Genomic DNA, 27,510 nt, shown 5'->3' with positions numbered 1-27,510 from the left:
CCATGTGAAAGAAAACTCCAGAGTGTAGTAAGCTTTGCTAAGAACAGGGCAGGGAGGGCACTCAGGAAGGAGGCCCGTACACATCTCCTCTCTCAATTTTTGGAACACAGGGGACTTTTGACTTTTGTCAGTTGCAACTTGTCAGTTGCACCTCTGCCACCTCCCAGAACACATCCTTCTACTTTGGACTGGAACAGAGATAATGTAGCATCTGGTCGCTGGACAGCCAGTCATGTAGTAGACAGTTTAACTCTGTCAGCACCAATCATAATTTCTTCAAAACAAGTTATGTAACCTTGGGGTTTTTGCCTTTATAAGCCTACTCCCTGCTCATGATTTGGAGCACTTTTGAGTTTGGTTCCTTGCAATTCCTAAGACCCCCAAATAAGCACGTTTGGTCATTTTTATAGACTCTTCTTGATCAACACCCTTATTAACAATGGATGACATTATTGAAGAAGAAAAAAAGCTTTGCTAATGTGATAAGTAATAATGGTATCCCATTACATTTCTTAGTCAAACGTGTTTTCATAGGTTTGTTCACTATTCCTATCTTTTCCTATGTGAATTGCCTGGTAACATTCTTTGCGAATGTTTCCATTTTTCTTCCTTATAGATTTGTGAGAGCACATTAAATTTAGTCCTCTATGTTGTAAATTTCCCCTGGTTTTAGTTTGCCATTCAATCTTGTTTGTGATGATTTTGGCATTTAACATTTCTATAGCAATCCTTTTTAAAAACTTATGAATTCTATCTTTGGTATATACTTAGTTCTCCAATCCAGATTATATATTCACTTATATGTTTTTAAATTTTTCTGGTTTCGGTTTTGAATCTAACTTCACATCTAACTTTGCAATGCATCACATTTTAGTATATAGGATTAGAAAAGGCTCTAATTACTTTTTCAAATTGTTAACTATATAATAAGTATATAATTCTATATATAATTGATATATAAATGATTGATCTAATTCTATATCAAATGGATTTGCAATGTCATGCTTGTCATATAATACAGACTTGCATAACCTTGAATCTACTCATTTTTACGCATTCTTTGCATTCTGACCTCAATATTTTTGTTTTGTTTGGTGGCAGATGGGGTTTATGTGACGTATTAAATATCCACTTTATAGGGTGTAGGAGTCTAATTTGGGATACTTTGAATCCCCCAGTTACACAAGCCTAGTTCAGATCCTTGAAACCAAGCCTTCAGAATACAAGGTTTTAAGGGACCAAAAAGTGGAAGTCACGTTAATGTTTAACATGCAACAGGTAAGGGAAGTTTAATCCCATGCACTGAGGGTTTTCTGGACAAAGAGAAACAGGCAAAAGAAGAGGAAATACGGATGGAAGAACGGTCGAAAGAGGAAGTAAAAAATAAATGATAGTAGGAAAACAGGTTCTTTTTTTTTTTTTTTTTTGACTGTGAGAGTATTTTTGTGTATAAATATCAGTTCCAATGAGGACTACTAATTCATGTGTTTTTGATAGAAAATGAGAGTGCTGTTAAATCATGCCACACCAGCTTCTACCCCACAAGGGACATAAGAGGCCAAGTGTCTTGGCAGAAGCACTGGTTTTATAAAGCTATGCCTTTGGCCATTTCACAGGTTATGCGTCTCCCTAGGCTCAATATTGAGATAATTCTAAGGAAGGTGGGGAGAGGACAGGAGAAAGAGGAAAGCAAAAACAAAAAAACAAAAAACAAAGAAATGAAACCAATTTTCATATGAAAGATTTGCTGTAAGGATTTCAGAATGAATCTGTGCTCAACTGTTTAATTTAGAAGCAGGAAACTAGGGACCAGAATGATGAAGCTCTATTTCCTCCTCTAATAAACAGGGTTACTACCCACCCAGGCTTCAGTTTGGGCTGTGTTGGTAAACCTGGGGAGTCCCACTGAAACCCGGAAATCTCTCCTACTTTCGCTCAAGGTGGAAAACAGCTGCTTTCTCCTCCATTGGGTCGAGGACACTTTTCAGGGCTTCCAGCAACGTTACGGTCCCCAAATAACACTAGGTATCTTAGTGTTTCTTAACTGTTACTTCTTATTTGTATTATCTTCCATCGAGAACACTTCCTGGGTCCAAGAAATTATTATCACCCAAAGCTGGGACCTCTGTGTTAACCTTGGATTTGGTCCATCTCAAGAAATCATCATGGCTAAGAACATCACCCTAACTTCTTACTTCTCCCATCCTGCCACGGATATGCTGCCTTCTTAAGACTGTCAAATTATTCATACTTGACGGAGTTTCTGTCCTACACGCCTTCCCCTCAACTGTTTGTTCCTACTGAATCCTCCATTTTTTTCTTATGCTGTTTCTGCTTGGCCTCGCTTGGCCTTGGGTCAGCAGCCCACCTGCTACCCTCTCTGTGAGTCTCTAAGCACGGTTGTATTTTGTAAAGCTACCACAGGAGGCATGGTCTAACAAGGTTCTTTTTTTGAAGCCTAAACTAATTTATACTCAAACTTTATTAAAGTCATAAAATAACTTCCTTATTCTAGAGTTAGTAAGTCAACTGTCTTTAAGGAGGGGCAAAATAATTCTAAAATTACCCCCCAAATAGTGCATGATAAATAAAACATGTGTACTCACTATACCAACCCTAGATTCCTCACCCACGGAATCACTGTCCTCTCTTTCAGTGGGCCACGATTTCTAGTCCCTCTAGAAATGGCTCTGTCTTGACTATGCAGGAAGGTGAAAAGAAGCCTCCCGATTTTGCTGAGTGAACTTAAAGACTCCTTCCAACACCACTTCAAAGTAATAACACAAAGGAATCCACCTCTTTGGGTCCGAGTCTCCTAACCCAGGAAGGGAAGAGAATTAGGTGCTCTAAAACTTTAAAAAAAAAAAAACCCCAAAACAACAACAAAACACCAGAAACCATTTCTAAGCTGAAATCTTACATGGAGGGAAAAAGAATATAGCACAGGGGCAAACGATAAAAGCAGAACCTCTCATGAAATGTCAGAGCTCCGTGAAGCAGAGTTTGAAAAATCATTGGATTGGATCATCCTAAAATCCTTTCCAAATTAAATGTTATTTTTATGATTTCCATCTAAAAAAGTCTCCAACCTCCTAAGACATATTGCTTAGGAATAGATGGGAGTGATTCTATTCAGGAGGAAAGGAGTGAGGGGTGGATTACGGTGCCTCATTGAACTGAGAGGACCCCATGCCCCAAACCACCTTGGTCCTTGGAACCTTCCCTGCAGGATGGTGAAGGCTTGAGAGCACAGGAAAGTTCCCGATTCCAGCCGAGGACTAAGCCCAGATCCCTTAGCAACAGCTGCAGAGGGAAGCCTCCTTTTACATCAGCAGATGGTGGTGGGCCTTCTCAGCTCTACGGCACCTTCTTATAATGGATTCCTGGCTACTATTAGAATCTTCTGGACACTGTCTAGCAACCAGCACCCCTTGGTAACTAAGGAGCAATCATTCTGTCAGACCCCATGATTGCTGCTTGTCTTATCACTGCATACTTTTTCCATTTTCTGCATAGAGGGTACTCCCTGTGTCTAAATGTAAATCCTTTAAATAATTTGTATATCAGAGGACAGATGCCAAAATCCAGAAATTCACTGAAAATCAAAGTGAGTTAGTTGTATTTTAAAAATAACCTGCATCTGTAACCAACTTTTGTATGCTTTGCATACAAAATACCTAGGGATAGTGATTAGAAGGTCACCCAACGTTCTGTCTGCTGCAATAAATCAGTGTGACATTCCGAGTCTCACAAGAGTTCAGGGGACAAGGCCTTATTCCTCCAACTACGTAACTATGCGACCTCGGTCAAGACACTTCACCTCCAAGTAGTTTCTTCCTTCATAAAGCAAGAAAGATGAGCTGATGATCACAGAGGCTCCTTGGGGTGCTCACATCTCATGACCCTTGGCTTCATTTTTGACCAGGGTCTTTGTATGTCTCCAAGCCCAGACCTCTGAGTCTTTTCCTAATCCCTAGAGCTCACAATATATTCCCCCCATGAGCTCACAATATATTTCTTGTAATAGTTCTTAGCGTTATGTTCAAAGTACAGGGCAGGGCATGCAAGACCCCAAGGCAGGACACAGGTTCTAAAAAGTCAAAAATACAGGGTCCCCAAGTGAGCCTGTGGTTGGAAATGACAAATTTCATTCATGCGTCTATCGGCCAATTCCGTCTCTCTGAAAGTATTTGACAGTTCCTTGCTATTTGCTGGAGCATCTGTAGACCCGCAAGATGAGACACGGTAACTCAAAGCATGAATCATCTAGTGGGGAAAGAGACGACACACACACTTGAATTAGATAAATAAAGTCTTAAGCCACAGGTGATTCAAGAATAAATATTCACAGAAGGCTACCAAGGGTAGAACTGGACCTTTCCATTTGCAATGGAGAATCATGGGGGGACGATGGTTGATACAGAGCATTCTTGGCCAAGGGAGTTCCCAACACGCTTACGAACTTGAATGTGGGATAAACGGAGCATCCCCACGCTCAGCAGGACTCTGTGCTTGGCCTAACACAGCGCTCAACACAACCTGATATTGCCTTCATTTTTGAGCAAAGGATGCCATGCTGCCATTTTGGATGGAGCCCCACAATTTATGTCGTGTCTCCCAGAATACCAACTAGCTCAAGGAAAAAGATCCTATCATGGACTGGTAAGAGATGAAACTGAAGAGGGGGTGGAGATTCAAGGACAGATGCCCTTAAGTGCTGGGACGAAGTGTTTGGACGTTATCCTGTAGAAGGAGGCAGTATGGGCTGCTTTGGGCAGCAGAGCAATATGGTAACATTGAGATTCCAGGATGACTAATTTTGTGCTAACACAGATCGGGGAGACAGAACTGGTTTGAAGACTCTTCATGACCAATGGGTAAGAAAAGGAAGTCCAGTGATGTGTAGTGGGAATGGAGAAGAGAGGGAAGATTTGAGAAGCAAGTGGATTACAATTATTATTCTGTCTTGATAATAAATTAAGGAAAGATGGAGAGACAGAGAGAGAGAGAGAGAGAGAGAGAGAGAAAGGAAGGAATTAGAGTATTGGTGTTACTATGGCTATTGGTAGCCAAATTATAGGGCTACCAGGAGACTTGGGGTAACACTTCCAGTCAGGTGGATGGACACCCTAACACAATTCATTCATGCACTTCATTCCTTTCATATTTATTGGTCACCTAACACGATGTCCAGGCACTGTTTTAGACACTAAAGATCCGGCCACAAATAAAGCTATAATGAACTCTGTTTATATGAATTTTTCGGTCTAGGGAAAAACAACGAGGTAAAGGTTAAGCAGATAGTTAAAACTGTGGGCATGCTCTACATCGTTTGGGAAACAGAGGAGGCTTTTCTGCCTCTTTCTCCTAAGAAACCTAAACAAATCAATAAATGAAATTGTTAAGCCTACAACCCTGAATTTATTTCGGGTTCATTTCCTGAAGACTAGGCATGTCTCATGTCTCATGTGAGAAGGAAAGATGCACAGTAAAGTTACTGCAGGAGGGAGAAATAAAAGAACAATCCAGAAGCCAATGATACCTCTCCTTTTATTCATTTTCTTCCAAATGGTTTTCCACTGGGTTCTTACAAAGAAATGCTTTTTTAAAAGCTGCTAGAGAAGTGGTTTTTCTGCAGCTAAGATGTTCCCAATGGGCCGCCTCTCTCCCTGATCACAGCTGTTGTTCCCAGGATGGGCACTGACCCAGTTACACTGTGCTTGTCCTGGGAACTTTGGAAATCGGATGGAGAGACAACAAACTCGGGAGCTTTTTTTAGGGGGATGTGTGGCCATTGTCAACTGTGTGAACTGGGAAAATGGTGCAGCTGGCTGATGGAGAGAGAAGAATGCTGTGTGGACAGGAGCCACAGACCGTGGCCTGCAAGTGTTCCCGTCCCCAGTTCCAGCTGATTTTCCCCCAAGTCTCAACCGCTGAGTTCTGTGGCTGAGTTCTGGGAGACACCCAGGTATCTTTCTAGTAAGCGCTTCTTTTTGCTAGAGCTTGTTCAAGATTTCTGTGATCCGATTCTAATTTTTTTTTTTCCAACAAAGAGGTTTCCTACTGATGAATGTTGAGGGAAAAGCATTCGAGGTGGCAGATGTTATTGGTACAACAAAGGACAATTTTGAGATCTGTTTTTGAATCGTGTTATATCAGCCTGAACTCCTCAGAGGGTGGACTGAGAGCTCATCAGGGGGCCTAGAGATGCACACCCCAGAGCGTGACCTTGGTGGGCCCAGAACCTGACTGACACATGTCACTTCAAGCATCCTGGGTGGCTGTTTACGTTGTGTCCCCTCTGTACAGCGTCAGCCAAAGACCACAAGCTCTGGACAAAGCAGAGCAGCCTGCTGAAGACTCTTCCCTCAGGAAGAGCAGCAGCACACACCAAGAACCTCACCCTTGACTTTAGCGAGATGGACCTTTATGCACAACCCATGACTCTGGCACTTCTGTCTTTACAGACACTGGGCATCCTTTATCCTGTCAACAAAGGACGCCGGGAAGCTGTTGGCCATGGTTGGTCAAGCAAGAAGACTCCTGAAGGGTCTGGGTCCTAACTACAGCAGGAAATCAATACTGTGGGTGCATTAGAGATACAACTCTCTTTTTCTTGCCCAATAGGTGCCCTCCCACACACACAAAAAAATCCTTTCTTCCACCTGGCAGTATCCCACTCTGGGCCAGATCTACCCTTTACATGAGCAGTCCGAGTCACTTACAGGGCTGGCATGTCCTTCCGTGGGGGTACACAGCTATCAGACTGCCTGGGGAAGAGGACACAGGGCTGCCCCTGATGTGTCTGGCCAGGAGAACGTGGCCGGACATGCCAGGTGGCCTATGCTATTCCTGCTCCGATCCTGGCCATGTTTCCCAAATAAGGCAGAGAGCCAGGACATATTTTTGTGTGTCCTGATGCCTGAGCACACTCTGCTCCCTGCCTTCTGACTCCAGGTACCAATAATAACTACTCCCTGGCCAAGCCCGGCCCTGTGTGCTGATGCACAGCCAAGTGGCTGCAGTGACCAAGAAGGTCAGAGGTCCAATGGGTCTGCCCGTTAATTGATGGAAGCACCCAGAGAAGAGGGGGTCAGAAGGATGACTGGGTTACCAATGCAGCCCTTGTGGTCTGGGGGTGGGGAGAGGTGAGCCTGGGGTGGGCTGGGGTACCAGACTGGCCTCAGTAGCCCTCATAATGAGCAGGCATGTAGGCAAGAGCCTGTGACCAGGCACACACTATTCCTTCTTAATCCTAAAACAGCTTCTAACTCTGGTTCCTTTTATAAGCCTGGGAGACAGGCATTCAGAACAGCTTCGAGCCCTGGGCATTCAGAGGGTAAAAATCAGGAGAACAGTCAAACCACAAAAGACCAAACTCAGCATTGCCTCACGGTTATTTCAATGATCAAGCCTCGTGGCTTGGTCCAAAGGAGTTTTAGAAAGATGTCTGTTCACACAAACACCGCGAAGCTATTCTATTCCTAAGCACCACACTCAGTTTGTCCAAACATTTGAAGAAGACTAATTCATGCCTCAAAAGGAATTCTCTCTCACTCACAAAGCTGCCAGGTTTGGGAACTGAAGGCTTTGCATGTTACAATAGCTCAAGACACCCCAGGGACGAGGAAGCCGGACCTCCAGTGGGGCTCACCATGTCACGAAGAGGGCAGAATCACAGTTTGTGGGCTCTCCTGGAGGATGTTTGAGAGAGTCGGGTGGTGCAAGCCAGCTCTGGCCAGTTGGTGCCAGCAAGAAGCAGAGCAAGGAACAGCGGAGCCCATATGGGCTCCGAAGCCAGGGGTACAAGCGTCCAGGTCCCACCTGTTCCATTTACAGGTCGTGAAATCTTGAGAAATTTCCTGAAGGGGCTTGCATTTCTTACTCTGTGAGTCTGGGGGTAAGCAGGGGGCGACTACCTCCCGAGGGGATTGTTGTTGTTGTTAAATTAGCACCTGCTACACGCTCAGAGTGGCGCCCAGCCAACAGTGGGCACCGGATACTTCTGGGGTGCCCTATCAGGGCTGCAGCCAATCTCCTCAAACCCTGCCCCCCGCCGTGTCAGGAGGACAGGGGGACTGCAGGGTCACGCTGTCCCCAGAGCCACCCCACAAAGGTCCCTGCTCAGCAGCAGGAATTTTTCCCTCCATCACAAACAGGTCCCTGAGGCACAGAACAGAAACTCGGCAACTGACATAAACAATTTCAAACAATAATTTTAGAAGACAGATCGTTCCATTTGGGCATCCAGATCCCTCTCGGAGGCTTTCCCCCACTTGTTTATGTATTCCATGGCGTGAAGCCACGAGTGAATTAAGCAGACAGCCTGCACACTCCCGGGACGGCGGGAGCGGCATGCGGGAGAAACATCTTGCCATTTGACCTGCTTTCCTTGAAAGCTATTGCCGAGGGAGGTCCTTGAGAAAAGGGCCTCTGGTTTACACCTCCTGATGTCCACCCACTCACAGGGAGAGGTCACCAGATCCGAGGCCTGGGGATCCAGGTTCGAGTCCTGCTCTGCCATTTCTCTAAGCACGTGAATTGGAGGAGCTAATCAACCCTTCCCGGACCTTGGCTTCCCATCTCTACAAGGAAGGTATTATTCCTCCCGCTTTCTGTTAGCCATAAGGAAGGTACCCTGACACCCGATGTAGAGCAAATTGCAACAATCCGACTGAAACTCCTTCAGGAGAGGTAAATTACTACGGGGTATTAACAAGGTCCACAGAGCTGTCCAGGGACCCCCTGGAGAACTGGTCACAAAGGTGACAGTAGAGCCTGGAGCAAAGGGTGTGTTTTAGGAGGGCAAAGAAAAGGATTTCTCCCCCAGATGAAGAGGAAAATTCATTCCACATCGCTAGAGTCTCTGAATGTCTATTTCAGTTCTTTTGAGATCGCGAGTGATGCCGGTGACACACTAGTCTAGCACTTAGAGCACGCACGACTCTTCTGATTACAAAAGAAACGTGTGTGCGTTAGAGATAAACGGGAAATGGGCAAAAGTCCCAGGATGGAAGCAAAATCACTGGTAGTTCACGTGTTTAATGCCTGCCCTGATAACCTGCCAATATTTGCCTTTCCTTCTTCCAATTCACATATGTGCACATATATGCAGGAAACATCTATTCTACAATTTCTCAAGAATAGAGACTTGATAGTCGAATAGTAGGATATAGTAGGATAGTAGGATTGTTGAATACTGAAGCCTCTTTCTTGCCCTCTCGACAGCTTCCCACCTCATTTGGGATCCTTCAAAAGGACCATTTTTAATGTGCACTCTGTCCCATGGTGAGTGGATTTAAATGTTCTCCTTTGGTGGAACATTCCAGGTTTCTCTTTCAATCTTTCTGCAGCAGACAGAACACCCCAAAGATGGAATCTTTGACCTTTCATATGATATATGGAGTCTATAAATACTTATACAATAGACAGTACAAGACTATACCTTAAAATATCATACTATTATATATATACATATATACATATATACATATATAATATATATACATATATATATAAAGTGCTACATATTAAGGGTGATATAGATAAGTATATATACAAAGACACGTGAGTATATACATATTATATATGTATATATATATACATATACAAGGTCGTGAAATCTTGAGAAATTTCCTGAAGGGGCTTGCATTTCTTACTCTGTGAGTCTGGGGGTAAGCAGGGGGCGACTACCTCCCGAGGGGATTGTTGTTGTTGTTAAATTAGCACCTGCTACACGCTCAGAGTGGCGCCCAGCCAACACAATATATACACACACACATATATACTTTACATCTCTCATTAATATACCAGTATCTTTCAAGTTTGGAAAAATAATAAATGTGGGTACAGTACTTTTTTTTTTAATGTTCCAAAGTAATCTTAGCCCTGCTCTTAGACACAAGATTTTGACGCAACCAGACATAACATTTAGAACATTTTCTGTGTCTGGGACATTCCATGGTGTCAGGCTCTAATCTATGTGTTAAGACCAGAACCTTCTGCAGAGGCTGGCATTCCACTGAGTCAGAGGTTCCTCTGCAAAGTCGAGGCCCCATCCTGTTATCCTGTTCTCGACTTTCAGCCAATAGTGTGCTCCGCTTGCTGAATTGTCCCCTCTCCTGATCCAAAGCCCTTCCAATCCGAAGGCAGCGCAGGTGGCTGCTCTGTACAAGAAAGCTTCAAGCCGGGGGAACACTGGGTTGAGAGAGCCACTGCCTTCAACACCAGGCACTTGCCTCTCTTAACACTGCCCTGCCCCTGCCAGCACATTCCTCAGGGCGATCGTATGGCAAACTTGATTCTGGGGGCCCAGATGTGAAAATCTAATGGTTCTAAATCTACTGGGAGACCTTGAGCAAATTTCTTAAGGTCTTCACATCTCCTCATCTGTACAAGCAGCTTTGCGACCTCCCAGAGTTGGTATGAAAATAAAAGCATATGGACTGATATGATTTTTTGAGGGGGGGAGTTAATGCACCATAAAATATATGTGTATATATATTATATGTATATGTAATGTGCTCTGGATAATATAGTATATGGTATGTAAAGCAGACTGTTTTATATGGTCCACGAGCTCTGTGAGCCTCAAATTTTGTTCCCTCTGGAGCGAGCTCTTCGTCTAGGTTTTATTTTTAGACAGAACAGTATTTTTTATTATAAGAGCATAGGATCTGGGTTCTCAGTAGTGCCTGAAAAACAATCATGAGCCTTTGCTAATCCTTACAGCCAGTGGTAACCTTGCAGGGTCCCAGACAAAGCCTGGGGCTCTCTTCAAAAAAGCCTAAAGACCTAATCTGGACAATAACCACCCCTGTCCGGAGATGAAAATGACAAGAAAGCTTTCCATAGACAGTCTCTTGAAAGGGAGAAAATAAATGATAACAGTATCCAGAGCACTTTATAGACTACAGTGAAAATGTTACAATGATAATAACTCTTCATTTCTCTGAAACACAACCCAAGGTAACAAAGAAATGAGAATAGTAGCACATCTTAAGAGAGAGCCATGATCATGATCCTGGGGTCTTCGGATCAAGCCCCATGTCGGGCTCCCTGCTTGGCAGTTTCCCTCTGCCCCTTCCCCTGCTTATGTCCCCTCTCTATCTGTCTCTGTCAAATAAATTTAAAAAGAGAGAGAGAGAGAGAGAGAGCGCCACAGGAAGCTCCCAGTTGTTGATTTAGAAACAATGATTTAAAGGTATTGTACAGGGTGCCTGGGTGGCTCAGTGGGTTGGGCCACTGCCTTCGGCTCGGGTCGTGATCTCAGGGTCCTGGGATCGAGTCCCGCATCGGGCTCTCTGCTCAGCGGGGAGCCTGCTTCCCCCCCCACCCCCCCCACCTGCCTCCCTGCCTATTTGTGATCTCTCTCTGTCAAATAAATAAATAAAATCTTTAAAAAAAGGTATTGTACATTAACACACCATATCATAGTTACACTAACAGCCAATAGTGTGCTGTTAGTGTAACAATTGATATTAGCCAATTGATATTCATCTGTGAATAAAACTGCTACAAATTATTACACACATGGGCACACCCCTGCACTATGTCAAACACTTTTTTTTAAAGACTTTATTTAATTATTTGACAGACAGATCACAAGTGCCCTTGTGTCAAACACTTCTATGCTTTCTCACTAAAGCCTCACAGAATCTCCACGGGGAAGGCTTCTTTGTTGCCACTTCTACCAAGAGAGAGAGGTGGAGGTTCGCCTATAACCAGGAAGGGCGGAGCTAGGATTTGAACCCACAGCAGCCAGACTGCCGAGCCCACCCCAACAAAACATACATTTACAGTTTCCAATGCTGATTAACATGAGGGGCCATGGGTTTTCTGCCTTCACAGAGGAGTGAGGTTTTTAGGTTAAGTTTTTTGGGGGTGTTTTGTTTTGTTTTAGATTTTATTTATTTGAGAGAGAGAGAGAGAGCATGAGCAGGGGGTGAGGCAGGGGAGTGGGGGAAGGAGAGAAGTAGATTTCCCAATGATCAGGGAGAGCCCAATGTGGGGCTCGATCCCAGAACCCTGAGATCATGACCAGAGCTGGAGGCAGACATTTAACCAACTGAGCCACCCAGATACCCCTGGGTTATAGTCTGAATGTGAGCATGCTTTAGGATTGGAGGGAATTTATCCAGAGCCACCTCCTGGTCTCATTCCTCAGATATATTCTCTCTAATTGCCACTCCTCCTGTAAGGACCTATTTAACCAGAGGCTTCCATTAAGGTTACACAACAGCCTTGTTTGACCCTTAAAATGTCCCTGCTCCCCTTCCCCCAAGGGGACTGACTTAAAAACAAGTCCCAGAAACCAGCACCAGCTGCAGGTAAGAAGGCCCAGACACAAGGGTGGGTCAGGCCAGGTGGAGACATCGATCAGTCAGTCGGGAGTTGCATACTGTCTCCCTAGCTACCAAGGAGTATGGGCCGCGCCCTCTGGGAGCCTTTTGAGCGCCAATTCTAACCAAGGTGTGACAGGCTAGGTCAAATGTCTACTGTAGGGTAAATTGTAACTCAGTTGGTCACCCAGCATCACTGTGGAGTTTCCTGTATGTGTTACAATCTCATTGGCCACCTGTGCGCGGCCAGGCCCGACCGCATGGCCTTTGCCCTTAAAAGCTAGCCTGTGAAACCGAGAAGGGTCGCCGTCTCTGTAAGAGGCATGGTCCTGGCTGGTCAGTTTGATTCTTTTTGATGCTTGACGCGAAATAAATCTTTGGCCCCTTTTATGGGGGGGGGCATAACACTCCAGGACTTAAATAAACAAACAGTGGTCACTGCTAGTTGATTTATTACTGAAGTCATTCCTGGTTATTATAGCAGACCTAGGAGACACTGAATAATCAAACTAAAGAACATGGGAATATAGAAAGAATATAAGAAAAATTCAACATTACTCCCAATCTTACCACTTGGAGATAATCATCTGGGGGATGGGTCTTTCTCAGCTGTTTCCTATGCATATAGTTCAACACTTTGGGTATGTTTGTGATGTGTTTTGATTCCTAACTTGTGGAGCTTAAGATACTTCAACTTTCCAAAGTATTTTCTTTCAAAACTGCCTGTGATCAAGAAATGAGTTTGAGATTTGAAATTTATTGATATTTCAGTGAGTGTTGTGTTGGGGGTGGCCACAGTTAAAATCAAAACTGTCTTCTGATATTCTAGGTCATGTCAGAGGCTTAAAATACATAGTCAGTTTACTGGTAAGTGTTCACATCCTACAAATCCCAAGGTGAATGTTTGTCTATTCGATTAGGTTTACAGAAATGTGTTTTCTTCTACCACTATGATGATGTTGTCAATTTCCCTTTGGATGCTGGCATATTTAAAAATTTCTCAGGGGCACCTGGATGGCTCAGTTGGTTAAGCATCTGCCTTAGGCTCAGGTCATGATCTCAGGGTCCTGGGTTCAAGCCCTGAGCCTGGGGCTCCCTGCCCAGTGGGGGGTGTGCTTCTCCCTAACCCTCTGCTCCTCCCCCCGCCCCACCCGCTCACTCTCTTTCCTGTTCTTTCAAATAAATAAAATATTTTAAAAACATAAAAAACTTAATTTCATAGATACCAATACATTCTTGTTTTAAAAGATTCCAATGATATATATATATATATAGAGAGAGAGAGAGAGAGAGAGAGAGATCTTCCCTCCTCCTAGCCCTGGGTATCAACTGTGAACAGCGTGACTTATAGTCTTACAGATTTTTGTGTACTTATACCTATTTTTAAAAATAAAAATGCAAATATGCTGCCTGATTGTTTCAGTGTGTGTGTGTGTGTGTGTGTGTGTTTTAAACTAAGTGTATGTCTTGGAGATCTTTCCATGTCAGTTCATATAGAATTTTATCATCTCATTTTTGCTTTGCACTGCATTTCACCATATTTCGTGAGTGTAGCATAATTACCCACATTCTCCACTGACAGAGGTTTATGCTATTTCCATCCTCTTTGACATTATAAACTGTGATGTCCTGAAAATCCCAGTACATACAAGCATTTCTTTCAATTAGATGCCTTAATGTATCTTGGTGGACAGTGAGCTCATTTAAAATTCAATAGAAACTGGCAAACTCTATCCCTCGAGGCTTTCAGATGTGCTAACTAAGGGGATTAGGTGTCTGTTTTCTCCACGCTTGGAAAATACTTGATGTTATCGATATTTGGCATTTTTGCAGATCTGATGTTTGAAAAAAAATGTTTTCAATCTGCAAGTTCTTGAGTGTTAGTGAGTTGAATATATTTTATGTGCTTAGTGATGATTTTTCTCCTTTGAATTCTTCTGCTCTTTAGGTTGTGGACTTTTAATCTTATTGTTTATACACGTCCTTTTAATAACTTTGAAAGTGTTTTCTTTCAATCTACTGTTTGATTTTTAAATTTCTTTTGCTGATTTTTTTCCCATGTAGCACTTTAAACTTTTTAAGTGGCCAAAAACATCAATTTGTATTTCTCTTCTGGCTTCAGTAATATGCTTCAGAAGGTGTGTCTTACTCCAAGATTATAAAACGATTTTGTTTTCTACTAATATTTTACAGATTTCCGTAGCTTTTTAATCCACATGGATTTTTTTAAAGACTCAATAAAATAGCTGAATTCATTTACTTTCAAAAGGACATCAATTTTCCCAACACTTTCATCACATACGTTATTGCTAATTTGAACAGCCACCATTATTTGTTTAATAAATTGGAGATTAGGGGTGCCTGGGTGCCTCAATGGGTTAAGCCTCTGCCTTCGGCTCAGGTCATGATCTCAGGGTCCTGGGATCGAGCCCCATATCGGGCTCTCTGCTTGGCAGCGAGCCTGCTTTCTCCTCTCTCTCTCTGCCTGCTTCTCTGCCTACTTGTGATCTCTGTCAAATAAATAAATAAATAAATCTTAAAAAAAAATTGGAGATTAAATTCTAAATTAAATTAGTTTAGTTAATTTAGTTTAATAGAGATTAAATTCATACATATATACATAAAGGTGTATATGTATGTGTACACACACACAATTCTGATCCACTGATAATGTGTTTTACTCCTAAATGAATTACTGTATCTATATATGTGTATATCTTTATGTGTATATATCTTTCCCCCCCAGCTTTATTGTGGTGCAATGGACAAAACTGTAAGGTAAGAGTGCATGCGTGAGATGATGGTTTGCTGTGCATACTCATTGTGGAAGGACACCCACCTCTGAGCTATTAAGAGGGCTCTCCTTTTAGATACTTACCTTCATTTCTTTGGTGAGAACCCTTATGTTCAGGGCTTTTAGCAAATTTCAATCATACACACAGTGTTATGAACGACAGTCACCATGTTATACATTAAATCCATAGACCTGATTCATCTTATTACTGAAGGTTACTAGCCTCCCAATTCCTCCCACCCTCCAGCCCCTGGCAACCACCATTCTACTCCCTGGTACTAGATATTTCTTTTATAGCTATGTTTAGGGTCTTGGGGCAAGCCTATTATTGTTGGTGTTCTTTTTTTTTTTTCTAGATTTATTTATTTGACAGAGATCACAAGTGGAGGGGGGGAAGCAGGCTCCCCACTGAGCAGAGAACCCAATGCGGGGCTCGATTCCAGGAACCTGAGACCATGATCTAAGCTGAAAGCAGAGGCTTAACCCACTGAGTCACCCAGGTGCCCCTTTTGGTGTTGGTTTTTAACAATTTTTTTGAATTTTTGTTCTCAAATTGAGATTTAAGTAGTCAGCTTTCATTTCAAGTCCTAACATTCTGGGAGGAGGGCATGCATAATTTATCCATTAACTTGTACTAGAAGCAAGTCTCTTGATAAATCACTATTTAGGAAATCAAGGACAAGAATGGTAATTGGGAGTATGTCTGAGCTGTCATCCAGAATGAAACATGTTAAATCCACTTGGCCGAGTGGGCATATATGTTGGAGGGAGGGAAGGGTCTCTAGAGGGTAGGGTTGGGGAGTAGGAGGAGAGAGACAGCTTTTAGGCTACAACATCAACGGTCATCCTGACACAGTGGAACCGATGGCATCAGATGTGGTCTACATCAGGTATTGGGTTATGTTATGCTGACCAAGGTACTTTGAGCCTTAACTTCTTCATCTATAAAATGGGGATAATCACAGATGTCCCATAGCATTCTGTAAGGATTAAATGAGATCATAACAGTGCTACAGATAATAGGTTCTCATTAACTCTTCCACCTCTTTGCTTCTCCTTTGATGAGGCATCAGTCCTATGTGGTAACACGTGGTTCCCAAAGACCAGATCACACAGAAGTTCCCAAAGGTATCCTTTGACTGTGACTCCTTTTCCTTCCTATTTTAGACTGAAAAGGTGTGAAAAGCTTACTGAACACCAGTCACCGCTGAGTAAGTACCCAAGATGACTCTGAGCTAGTTCAATTACAGGGGCAAGTATTCACTGCCATATGGAAATTGGACTTGGGTTAAACTTGGTACATGGCTGGTGCTCTAGAAATATTAGCTACCAAAGTGAATCATAAAGATTCCCACACTTGAATACTTAAATGATGAGTATCCTATAAAACAATTAAAAAGGCTATGTGCATTAAGATTTTCACAGTAATGTTACTTAAAATATAAAAACTATAACTGTCTTCATTTTCCAACCCAAGTGGGGAAGGTTTAACAAATTCCAATATACTCACTTGATGGACTTTGAAAAAATCTTCAAAACAAGAATGTGTTACTACATAGCAGCTCAGAAAACAACTTATGATATCATGCTCCCTGATTAAAAACACTGAGCATAAACTTATGTATATTCTCACTGTAACTTTATAAAAATCTTTATGCATCTAGACAAGGACAGGAAGGAAACACAAAATAGTAAAAACTTTTAAAGTATCGAGGAGATTACTTTTCAATTAATGTTGAATAGCATTTTCTCTTTCTGGCCTGTTTTGGAGCCTTTTCACCCCGTCTGGAGCTTGAGTACCAAAAATGTTCCACATGGAAACTGACCTCAGGCAGAGAGAAACCAGCCCCACCAGTCCTGAGGAGAACAAAGCCAAATGACTTCCGGAAGGAAGAGTGTTTCGGGAAATAGGAAAGTCAGAAAGCTGTGGGCGACATTCCAGTCACTTCTCCTTATCTGTGAAAGGAGAATATTCCCTGGGGCCACCTGACTTTGTTTCCTAAGAAATGGATGACTTTTCACTCAAGGGGCTGAGAAGGGGCTCAGGGGGCAGAGAAGAAGGAGATGCAGATTGAGGGTAGAAGACTTACGTAGGGGATGGACCAAACCGGGGTGCCAGCAAGGGGTGCTGGGCAAGACATCTAAGTATCTGAGAGGTTGTGGGTCCGCTCTTCATTGCTACACCTACCGAGGGATGGCTAAGTCTCCACACATGAGCAAAGCAGTTATATACACTTTACAATGTCACAGTAGCATAAGTCAGTATTTCTGCTGCTAGCCTGCTACTGCTTCTTTAATCTAAGGTGGCTGGATACAACAAACCTCCACTAGAGTGATCGAAATGATAAGAGAACTACGTACTCCAATAGCATCTATGGAGAGATGGAAAAATGTATCTTCCATCAACCAATAGGAGAAAAGGAAGAAATTAGTCTTCCTTCAGTGGCTCCTGAGGGCACTCTGCTGTGCCCAGATAGATAGATAGATAGAAAGATACATACATACATACATGTGTAAAGTCAGGAACAACCTTATTTGTTCTAAATTTCTGGGAATAAATAACATTTGCACAGCATTTGGAGATGCTCATATTTTACCTGGGAATAAGACCTGAAACTGGTTAAGTGAAGTTTGACTTACTAGTTCTCCTGAAGGACATCAGCATAGAAGTTAGAGCAGATTATTCATTAAAAACCACCAAACACTACCTGTTTAGAAAGTTGAACTTCTAAGCACAGAAAGAGGAAGGCTGCAATACAGTTACTTGGCTATGAGTTTTGTGGGGGTTTTTATAATCCTATTTATGTCCATCGAAAGATTTTAACTCTTCCATATTTGTCTCTGATGCAATTCATGTCACCAGGTCACATTATCCCTTCCTGTATGGGGACAGGGACTTATTTCTGTACAAGAAACTATTAATAATTTTGCAAAGGTCTTTCCCTCACAGATGGCATGAATCATTTTATCAGTATGGAAACAAAGGCGCAGGGAGCAGGGTTGATTCCCAGCCAAGGTCATGGAATGAGAGGGAATGTGATGGGCACCCCCACCCTCCCACCCCCTGCCATGGCCTTGCTCATGGGAGAGCATGAGTGGGCCAGGGAAGGCAGACACCTGTGAAATGCACCTGCTGGTTCCTCCTTCCGGATCTGGACAGAGACGCAAGCTAGCTGGTCACCATCTGCTAGATGGCCAGTGAGTTCTTGCTAGTAACAGGGAAATAGAGGTGACGAAAGATCACCTTATGCTCTAGCATCTTCTAACTCACGTTTGGCTTCCCTGAAGTATACAAAAGTTGGACCCTGGGGCTGAACACTTCTAGGTTAGCCATGTGCTGGTTTCTCGCCAATGTAATTTAACAAGATATGAATCCATCCAATCTGGTTCAATCCAACTTGACTAAGTCTTCCTGACATGCCTGGAAAAGATGAATGCTACTCTTTCTGGTCTTGAAAAACTTATTTTTTTTTTTAAAGGACCCTGGGCACACTAAATTGGACTAATTACAATGATTGATTCATATTATATTGCTACATAGGATCACTAAGCCCTGAATGAACACTGCTTAATTAACTTGCTTAATAATAAATATACAGGCACCCACTGCCTAACCTAAGAACTCCACCAGCAACTGGCTCTTTACTTAAGGCTATACCCTACCTTCTCACCCAGCTTCCCTTGTTAATTAATAATTCCCCACAGGAACTACTTTTCTGAATTTTGTATTTATCTCTCTCCTTCCCTTGCTGTTCTAGTTTTAATACACAACACCTATGCCTAAAAATATATAAAAACATGGATTTCTGGGGTGCCTGGATGGCTAAGTTGGTTAGGCATCTGCCTTCAGCTCAGGTTATGATCCTGGGTCCTGGGATCAAACCCAATCTCGGGCTCCTTGCTCAGCAGGGAGTCTGCTTCTCTCCCTCCCTCTGCCCGTCACCCCTCACTCATGCTCTCTCTTGTTCTCAAATAAAATTGTTTACTTTTATTGCTTTTGAACAGTCTTCAGGGGAAGAATAAAATGTATCTGTAACACACACTGAATGGTGCCCTCCTTATGCTGATCATGGTTCTACCTGCTGGGGATGTAGAACAAAAATTCTGGCCTCTATGGTGGGCAAATAACAAACAAATAACCAAGTCAAAAGTTTAATACACCCAATTAATGATAAGAGCTATGGATAAAAAGAAGACGGGTGGGTGGTCGGGGCTCTTGCCCCAGTAATGAAGATGGTGAAGGATGGCCGTCCAGTACGAGAGTACAGCTCACACAGCTGGGACAGGCGGGAACAGCAATGGTCTCAAGCAGGTGGCCTGAGCCAGACCCCGAGTGTTTCTTGGCTTTTAAAAAAGACTTTAAATTCCCATTTAGGAATGAAAATGCACTCATCTTTTAAGGTCCTGCCAGTTGTGTTCTCATGCGGATTTCTGCACAGGCACATGCACAGGGAAAGGGAAGGTCGGCTCTAAGATTCCATGTTAGGATGGGGAAGGTTTCTGTCCTGCTCCCCAACTGTATACCCAGCCCCCAGCTTCTCGTAACATCCACTGCAAGGGAAACGTGGAAGACATAGCTGTCGAATGAATGAGTGAATGAATTAATGATATATAACTCACACAGAGCATTTTCCAGGTCACCTGTGAGCTTCTTAAGGACGGGGTTATAATCCTACAAAGATTTTCCCTGGGGTAGGGAGCAGTGAAGCCTAATACCAATTAATAACAAAGATCCAAGGAGAGAAAGGATGAGTGGGCATCTAAGCAAGCAGCTAGGAAGGAAAACCATCAGAATGCTAACCTCGGGGGGGGCGGGGCAGGGGTGCAGGATGGACGAGGGAGAGACCTGCCAGGAACCTACCTATGGAAATTCACCCTATTAAAGAATTCACTGTTGCCAACTGTGAGCTTCTCTGTTCAGGGAAGAACAATGTGTTTATCCAGCTAAACCTGCCCCATGGGATGCTGTGTAAATAAATAAATAAATAAATGTGTGAAACATGTTTGGGAATCACTACTTTTTGAAAGTTCACAGTATAGGGCACCTGGGTGGCTCAGTGGGTTAAGCGTCTGCCTTTGCTTCAGGTCATGATCCCACTGTCCTGGCATTGAGTCCCTCGTTGGGCTCTCTGGTTGGCAGGTAGTCTGCTTCTCCCTCTGCCCCTCCCTCTGCTCATGCTCTCTCTCTTTCTCTCTCAAAAATGAATAAATAGAAAAATCTTTTTTTAAAAAAGGTCATACTATACATCAGAACCAGTAAGGTCTTCCAGAAATCCTGCAGTTAAAGATACATCATACTCTGTCTCCCTCTTGTTACAAATGTCATATCCCACAAATGTTAAGGCCCCAGGGAATCCGTCTTCTGTGGACCATGGTGGGGAAAACAGTGGGACTGTGGCCATGTAATCCATATTAAGGGAAAACTTCTGCAGAACAAAGTCTGCAGAACGAAGTCTGCAGGACAGAGGGATGGTGGAGGTAAGGAAGGTGGGAATGCTATATTAGAAGGTGGGATCATATGCGGAATAAAGTGCCCCTCCCCCAAGATGTCCGCGTCCAAATCCCTGGGACCTATGAATATGTCACTTCACATGGTCTTAGGGATTGCGTCTTGCCCCTCCCTATCCAAATTCATATGCGGAAGCCCTAAACCCCAGTGGCATGTATTTCCTTTGGGAAATATTAGGTGTAGATGAGATCAGGGGAGTGAGCCCTGCCAATGGGACTCTCTTGGCAACAAGAGAACTAGAGAGCTCACCCTTGTGCACCCCTAACTCTCTTCTTTCTTTCTCTTTCCATCTACAGCCATGATATTCCCCGTGTCGTGTGTCTAATTATTCCACCCAAAGTTGTGGATGAAATTCAGCTGACCTTAAAGGAGGGAGATTATCCTGAATAAGCCCAGTGGAATCACGAAATTCTTATATGTGCAAATGAGAGAGAGACTTGAAATTGTTACACTGTTGCTTTGGCGGAAGGCAGAAGCGACCATGAAGCAAGGGACCCAGGCTCCTCTAGGACCTAAAAGTCAAGAAAACAGATTCTTTGGAGTCTTCAAAAGGAGCACAGCTGTGCTAACACCTCGATTTTAGCTCCGTGAGACTCTTCTCAGACTTCTGACCTCCGTAACTAGAAGATAATACATATGCGCTGTTTCAAGCCACTAATCTTGTGGTAATTTGCTACAGGAGGCGGATACCACTGTTGCTGAGAAAGTAATTAGTGGCAAAGAAAGAATTAGTTCAGCTAGGAGCGGTTTGTAACGGACGCCCGGAGTGAAAATCAGCCCTACGCTTCCTTCTATTCTGCTTGCATCCAGGAGAAATTCCTGAAAGATCTTGATAGAACAAGTTTCCCCAAATTTTAAAAATAACCTCCTGGTCTTTTTCGATAGCAAGATGGAATTGAGTAGTTAAGATATTTGCACTCAAGAAGACTTCACAGGAAAAAGTAGTCTTCCTTGAAATAGTGAAGCAACGCATGCGCACATGAACAATTACCTTAGATTATTGTGTTAATTACGAAGATGACAGGTGTGATTCATTGATTCCTTCAAGAAATATGTATTGAACACCTACTGTATGTCCAGATCCCTGAGAACACAACAGTCGCAAAACGTCACGATAATGGTTTTATGAAGTTTGTCGTTTTCAAATATTACAAAAATACTCCAGGCCATTCCCTTGGGGGGAAAAAAACAAATCTTAGGGCTGGAAGCAATTGCAGATTAAACTAGTACAACAGAGTCAGCCACTGCCTCTCCAGTTCCTGCTTTGCATGTGCTCTGGGTTCTTTTGGCCGCGATCCCAAGTCTGGGAGTCCTTGCACTTGAGCACCAATCAGCCTGTCTGCTGAGCCCCCTCACTGCCCCTGCCCCCCACCCCCACCCCCAGAGCAGAAAGCCCAGAGAGAAGCTCCCATGTTCTTTCTCTGGCTTCCACCCCAGGTGACCCAGCACTCATGTTCCTGGCACCCCCTCCTCATTCCAAGTCTCCTCTTTCGTGCCTAACATGTGAGTTTTGCATTTTGAGGCATCGTTGGGCATCCAAAACCTCGAGAGCTTGATGGCGTAGTGGGGGGCCGGCACAGAGAGTTGGTCAAAGGTTGCTCAGTTTGAAGGTAGGGTTGCCAGAGAAAATACAGGATGGCTAGTTCATTTTGGATTTTCAGATAACAGTATGTCCCTAATTTGGCAATATGCTAAAAAATTATTCATTGTTTATCTAAAATTCAAATCCAACGGGGCATCTTGTGTCATACTTATTAAATCTGACAGCCCTAAATTTGTGGGGAAAGGAGGCAAGATCATGGGTTTGCCTTTGCGTGGACTGTTTGAGTCAGAAGAGGGGACGAAAAAGCCAAAGAAATATAGCCGTTCTCTTGAAGGGAGTCCATGAATGGATCTCTCTCTCCTCTTTTGATTCTTTGTGCATTGTGTGTGTTTGTATGTGTGTGTGTGTACCCACAGGTCGGAGTCTGAGGTGTGTTGACACAAGGATTATGATATTGATGGTCACGGGTGACAGAGATACTGGTCACAGATATTGACAAAACAAGTGAGAATTTTTAGAAGGTAAAAAAGTGATCAGTCTAAAAGTAATACTACTTACTGCATTTATAGAAACTACCATTTATGTCCAACAGCTACACAGCCCCATCACAATTTTGTTTGCTCCCAGTTTTTGTGCGTCTTCATAAAACCATAAAATGTTATGAAAGGGTCTGCAGGATCACCTAATCCAAATCTGACATTTAAAGGTTAAGTAACCGAGACTCAGAGAGAGGAAGTGACCAACCAGGGATCGTGCCCTGTCATAACAATATTTTTCGAGGGCTTACCACGTACCAGGCATTTTTAAAATGCTCTGCTTTTATCATCACATTTAATCCTTGCAACCGCCATATAAACAACCGTTATTCGGATAAAGCAAATTGCGGCAGAGAGAATTATGACATTTATCTAAGGTCAAGGTTATACAGTTGGAAAATAGAGATGCCTGCAAAACACCCAGCTAGTTTGGCTCCAGATTCGCACACTCAACCATGAAACCCCACAGCCTCTCAAGTAAGAGAAGTTTATATCATTAAATATGTTAAAACATGCAAAATATCCCAGTTTACTGCTCCAGATTCGCACACTCAACCATGAAACCCCACAGCCTCTCAAGTAAGAGGAGTTTATATCATTAAATATGTTAAAACATGCAAAATATCCCAGTTTACTGCTCCAGTAGCAGGATTTTGTCCTTAATAACAAGGACACATGAGCATAGTTTACAGGAAGCTGGTTGGCATATGCTCACTTATAAACAAGCCCACAAACATGGGACGTTTTGCTGTGATCAGAGAACAATTTAGTTACAATTATTTTTTGAAATAATTTTAATTAGACACATCACGCCAAGGTATACCAGCAAACCCAACACCGTCAGTGGGACAGAGTTTTACGAATTTACATTAGGAGTAGCGCCTGAAAGCAAAGAAGAAAAAAGCAAATGGAGCAGAAATGAAAGCAGAGAAGAGGCTTTCCCAGTCATTGTTAAACACAGAAGAAAGGATGTTCTCTTAGGAAGAGGCAGGCCCTCTTTGCTATCAGGCTGCCTACCCAAGGTCTGAGCTGGTACAGCCAGCCAGACTTGATGTCATTCTATCCAGGAAGAATCATCGAGGTCTGCAACATGACATTTATTTGGTTTCACATGCTGCTTGTTTTTTGTGTGTGTGTGTGTGTCTTTCAGGAGATTATCAGCCCCTTGTATCTCCAGTCACCAAAGTGCTTTGTCCATTTCTAGCCCCCAGTTGGGCTGTTTCTCAAAGCTGGAGAATTAAGCATGCCTATATCTGTGTTGATATCATGTCTTCCCCAAGCTACCCTTTCCTGTGATGCAAAAGTCTGTCCAAGCTTAGCAGAAAAGAAAAGAAAAAAGGAAAAAAGAAAGAGAGAGAGAAGGAGAGAGAGACAAAAGAGAAAAAAAAAAGGAAGAAAAAGAAAAAGAAAGCGAGTAGGCAACTGGAATTCTCAGAAGCTCTAGGCTCTACCTGGGAGACTCCAGGACTCCACTAACCCGCTAAATCAGTAATTAGGAATTCCCTCTCCTCCGCTTTCCCCAAGGAAGGATTCCTTGATGAGTTCCCTAAGACTGTTGTGCAGTGCTCCTACCAAGTACTTCAACTCCTTTTAGAGACAAACCAGCCCCTCCCCTGCCCCTTCCATGGACAGAGCCAGGGTGCATCCCAAAATGAGCTTAGCTTCTTGCAAAAACCAATCTGCATCTTCTCTTCTTCAGAAAGGTGGCAGTGTTGCCCTGCCGTTTTGACCACATTACACAGCAGAGGCAAGGTCTCTAGCGGATTAACAGGCCAACCAGCGCACCTCGCCAGGGAAAGGAGAGGAAGGACCTCATCCGCCGTGGAACCCAACGCCTGGCAGGTTCACCCCGGAGCCTCGGCGCACCGAGGCTCGCGGCCACGGAAACTCTTGAATGGTCATCTCCCTTCAGCAGTACAGAGCCTTAGAAAACCCCCAACAGACCCCACCGATTATCTAAGAGCCAGAAGCCTCTAAGGAACTCCCAGATGACCCTTAACTTTCCGACACCCATTTTTGAAACACGAATCCCAAGCGAAAACACTTGGTGGTCCCATTTAGCAGAGCTGCGGAGAATCATCGTAAACGAGGCCGGCATCCTACCATCGGCCACCTGTTACCGGGAACGTTCACATAGAAGTTCTCAAAGTAATCCACCTTCTAAGTAGGAATTCTGCCATTTATTGAGTGGTTTGTCGCCGCTTTATAAAACCAATATTACACACAGCGCTGTTGAGAAAGAACTTCAGGGGGCGAGCATCTCCCTGTCTAAACGTGGGGACCCACATGTTGATACCTTCCTTGGGCGCCTAGACCAACACTTCATGGCGAGCGGCTGGACTTCCCCACTGTCCCTTCCACTCACCTTCACTCCGCGTCCTCTCTGAGAAGTTTCTGTATGCGCCACTAACACAGAAATTTTGGGGGGAAAATTCTCCATTTATAAATATCAGATGGTTTGGGAAAAAATATTTGTGGCACTGGACTTTTTTTTTTCCTACAGTGATGTCATCCTAAATACTTGGTGTGCTCCAAATTTGCTATTTTTACTTCCCCCAAGTGACTTTTTTGGGAAATACATTTGTTTGGATTAGCTACATTTTAAGTGACCCTGTATCTATTAATACACAGCGTCAGGTTCATCTTCTCAGCAGTTACAACTGATATTATGTAGCTCTCCAACTTGAAATCCCTTATTTGTTCATTTTCAAAGTCCTTCCTTTCGGATGGACCCCTCCAAAATTTCTATTCACAGATACAGAAAAAAAAAAATGAAATAAAAACAAACAAAAATCACATCCAACATTTCAAAGCACTGAAAACGGAAGACATTTGAGTTTCCCGCCCCCCCCTCCCCAAACCCCAAAGTCAAATAAAAGTCTTCACTTTCAAAAATGTGCTTTGGCGGGGGACAAAGTGGAAGGAGCCACGGCCGGCTTTGGAACACTGGTTGGGAAGCAGTTGTGAGCTGCAGAAGAGGAAAGTTAACAAGAAATGCTAAGCGACTTAGCCCTACCTGATCTGAATTTGCTCCTAATCAGCAAAGAATGCTCAGACCCCAGGAGTGTCATGTTGAGCCTCAACGAGCCGCTGGTCCCTTGGCCAGACGCCCCCTGTTTTCCACCAGGAACGGGCTCCCGGGAGCCCAGCGGAGCGCCGCTAACAACCCAGAACGCATCCAACTCTCCGGGAGCGCCCCTGGGTGGGAGGACCGCGGCGGCCGGCGGCCGAGACTGGTGTCCCCAGGCAGCCGGCGGCTCCCCCCTCGCTGCGCGGGGCTAACTGACTCCTAGCCGGCGGGACCCTCCTCCTGCGCCGAGTCCGGCCGGCCGCGGCGGCATCCCAGGCGTGCCCGGCTGATGTCATAGACTGCCAGCGACCGCGGAGTATCGCCACCACGCCTTTATGAAGGGCTCAAGTTTGCCACCCGATACTTTTTTACTCCTGACAGCAGCTCAGCCAATCAGGCGCGGCGAGCCCCGGCCGGCGGCCGCCCGGGGGGAGCGGCGGGAGCGGGGTCCGGGCCGGCGGCGGGTGGGCGGTGCGCGGGGGCGCAGGGGCTGCGCGGGGGTGGGTGAGAGCCTCCCGCGGCGCAGGAAGCGCGCGCGCGCGCGCACGCGGGGAACCCAGCGGGGCTCCGGACCCAGCGCGCTCCCACCTTCTCTCCGCGTTCCCGGGCCTCGGGGGCGCAGGCAGAGCCGAGCGGCCGCGGGGAAAGGGAAAAGCTTTTCATTTTCCGGGGTGGATGCGCGGATCCGGCCCGGGGACGCAAGGCCCTCCGTCTTGGGGAAGACACAGCAGCGGAACGGACGTGGGGGCAGGAGTGTGGGACTCAAGGAGGGAGGGTCTCAGGAGCGGGGGAGGGGGTCAGAGCTGGGGTCGGGCTTAGCTTGCAAAGGCTCTAGGCTTTTCCTACGCGTGAGTCCCTCCTTCGGGGAAAAGTCTATTCTGAAGCCCCAACGGAGTTACTGGACGTCTAGAATGTGCCAGGGGTTATAAGCTCTACCTGATCTGAATTGGCTCCTCATCACCAAAGAAGGCTCATCGGGGAGTGCAACAGGCTCTGCTCTCAAGAAGCTCACTCAGTAGGTGATGGCACTGAAAATAAAACCGAAACTGTACCTACATGATGTTGGGTTAAGTTGATTTATAACCTTCTACACGCATGGGCCCCAGATCTCCTGGATCACATACGTAATTGCTTAGGACTCAGGAGAACGCAACCCTTAAAAGGTTAGGGGGTGACAGGTGAAGACCTGATAGGACAAGCTCCTGGGACAACTTCTGGTGTCCTGAGTTCAGACCTCTGCCGGAATGCTCTGATCCTTGACTCCATGCATTTGCATCAGACCAGTCCTCTGTGCACAAGTCTCCTGAGCAAGGAAGGCCCCTGCCTGGTTCAGAAGGGAGGCAAAGCTATCCCAGCCGTGTTCCCATTGGGAACCGCATCCTGGCCGTGAGAGGGGGTCCAGGCAGGTGGAAGGTACTGGAGCATCTCAGTGACCATGTTCCATTTCCACACAGTACACAGTGTGTTACTTTCCTAGTTCTGCAGTAACAAAATACTGCGAGTTCTGTGGATCAAAATGATACAAATGTATTACCTTGCAGTTCTGGAGGTCAGAAGTCTGAAATGGGTTCTCACAAGCTAAGATCGAGGTACGGTCAGACCTACGGTCCCTTCTGGAGGATCTGGGGGAGAACGGTTTCCTACCCCTGTTCCAGCTTCTCGAGACCAACCACGCTCTTTGGCTGGTGGTGCCTTTCTCCCATCTTCAGAGCCAGCA

The 27,510-nt window shown here is 44.4% G+C and overlaps 1 protein-coding gene across 1 annotated transcript in view; it reads right to left on the bottom strand.

Moving 5' to 3' along the window:
- Positions 1-26,198, bottom strand: part of MYOCD (myocardin) — a 100,094-nt gene extending 73,896 nt beyond the window's left edge. The window contains 1 exon segment of the mRNA XM_004760142.3: positions 25,740-26,198. Within this exon segment, the coding sequence (XP_004760199.2) occupies positions 25,740-25,794 (55 nt within the window). The 5' untranslated portion in view covers positions 25,795-26,198.
- Positions 26,199-27,510: the final 1,312 nt, after the last annotated feature.

This window comes from Mustela putorius, unplaced genomic scaffold (assembly GCF_011764305.1).
Source record: "Mustela putorius furo isolate JIRA1106 unplaced genomic scaffold, ASM1176430v1.1 tig00000695_pilon_pilon_pilon, whole genome shotgun sequence".
NCBI lineage: Eukaryota > Metazoa > Chordata > Mammalia > Carnivora > Mustelidae > Mustela > Mustela putorius.
Note: the sequence above shows the minus strand (reverse complement) of the source record. Positions and strands in the feature narration are given on the sequence as shown.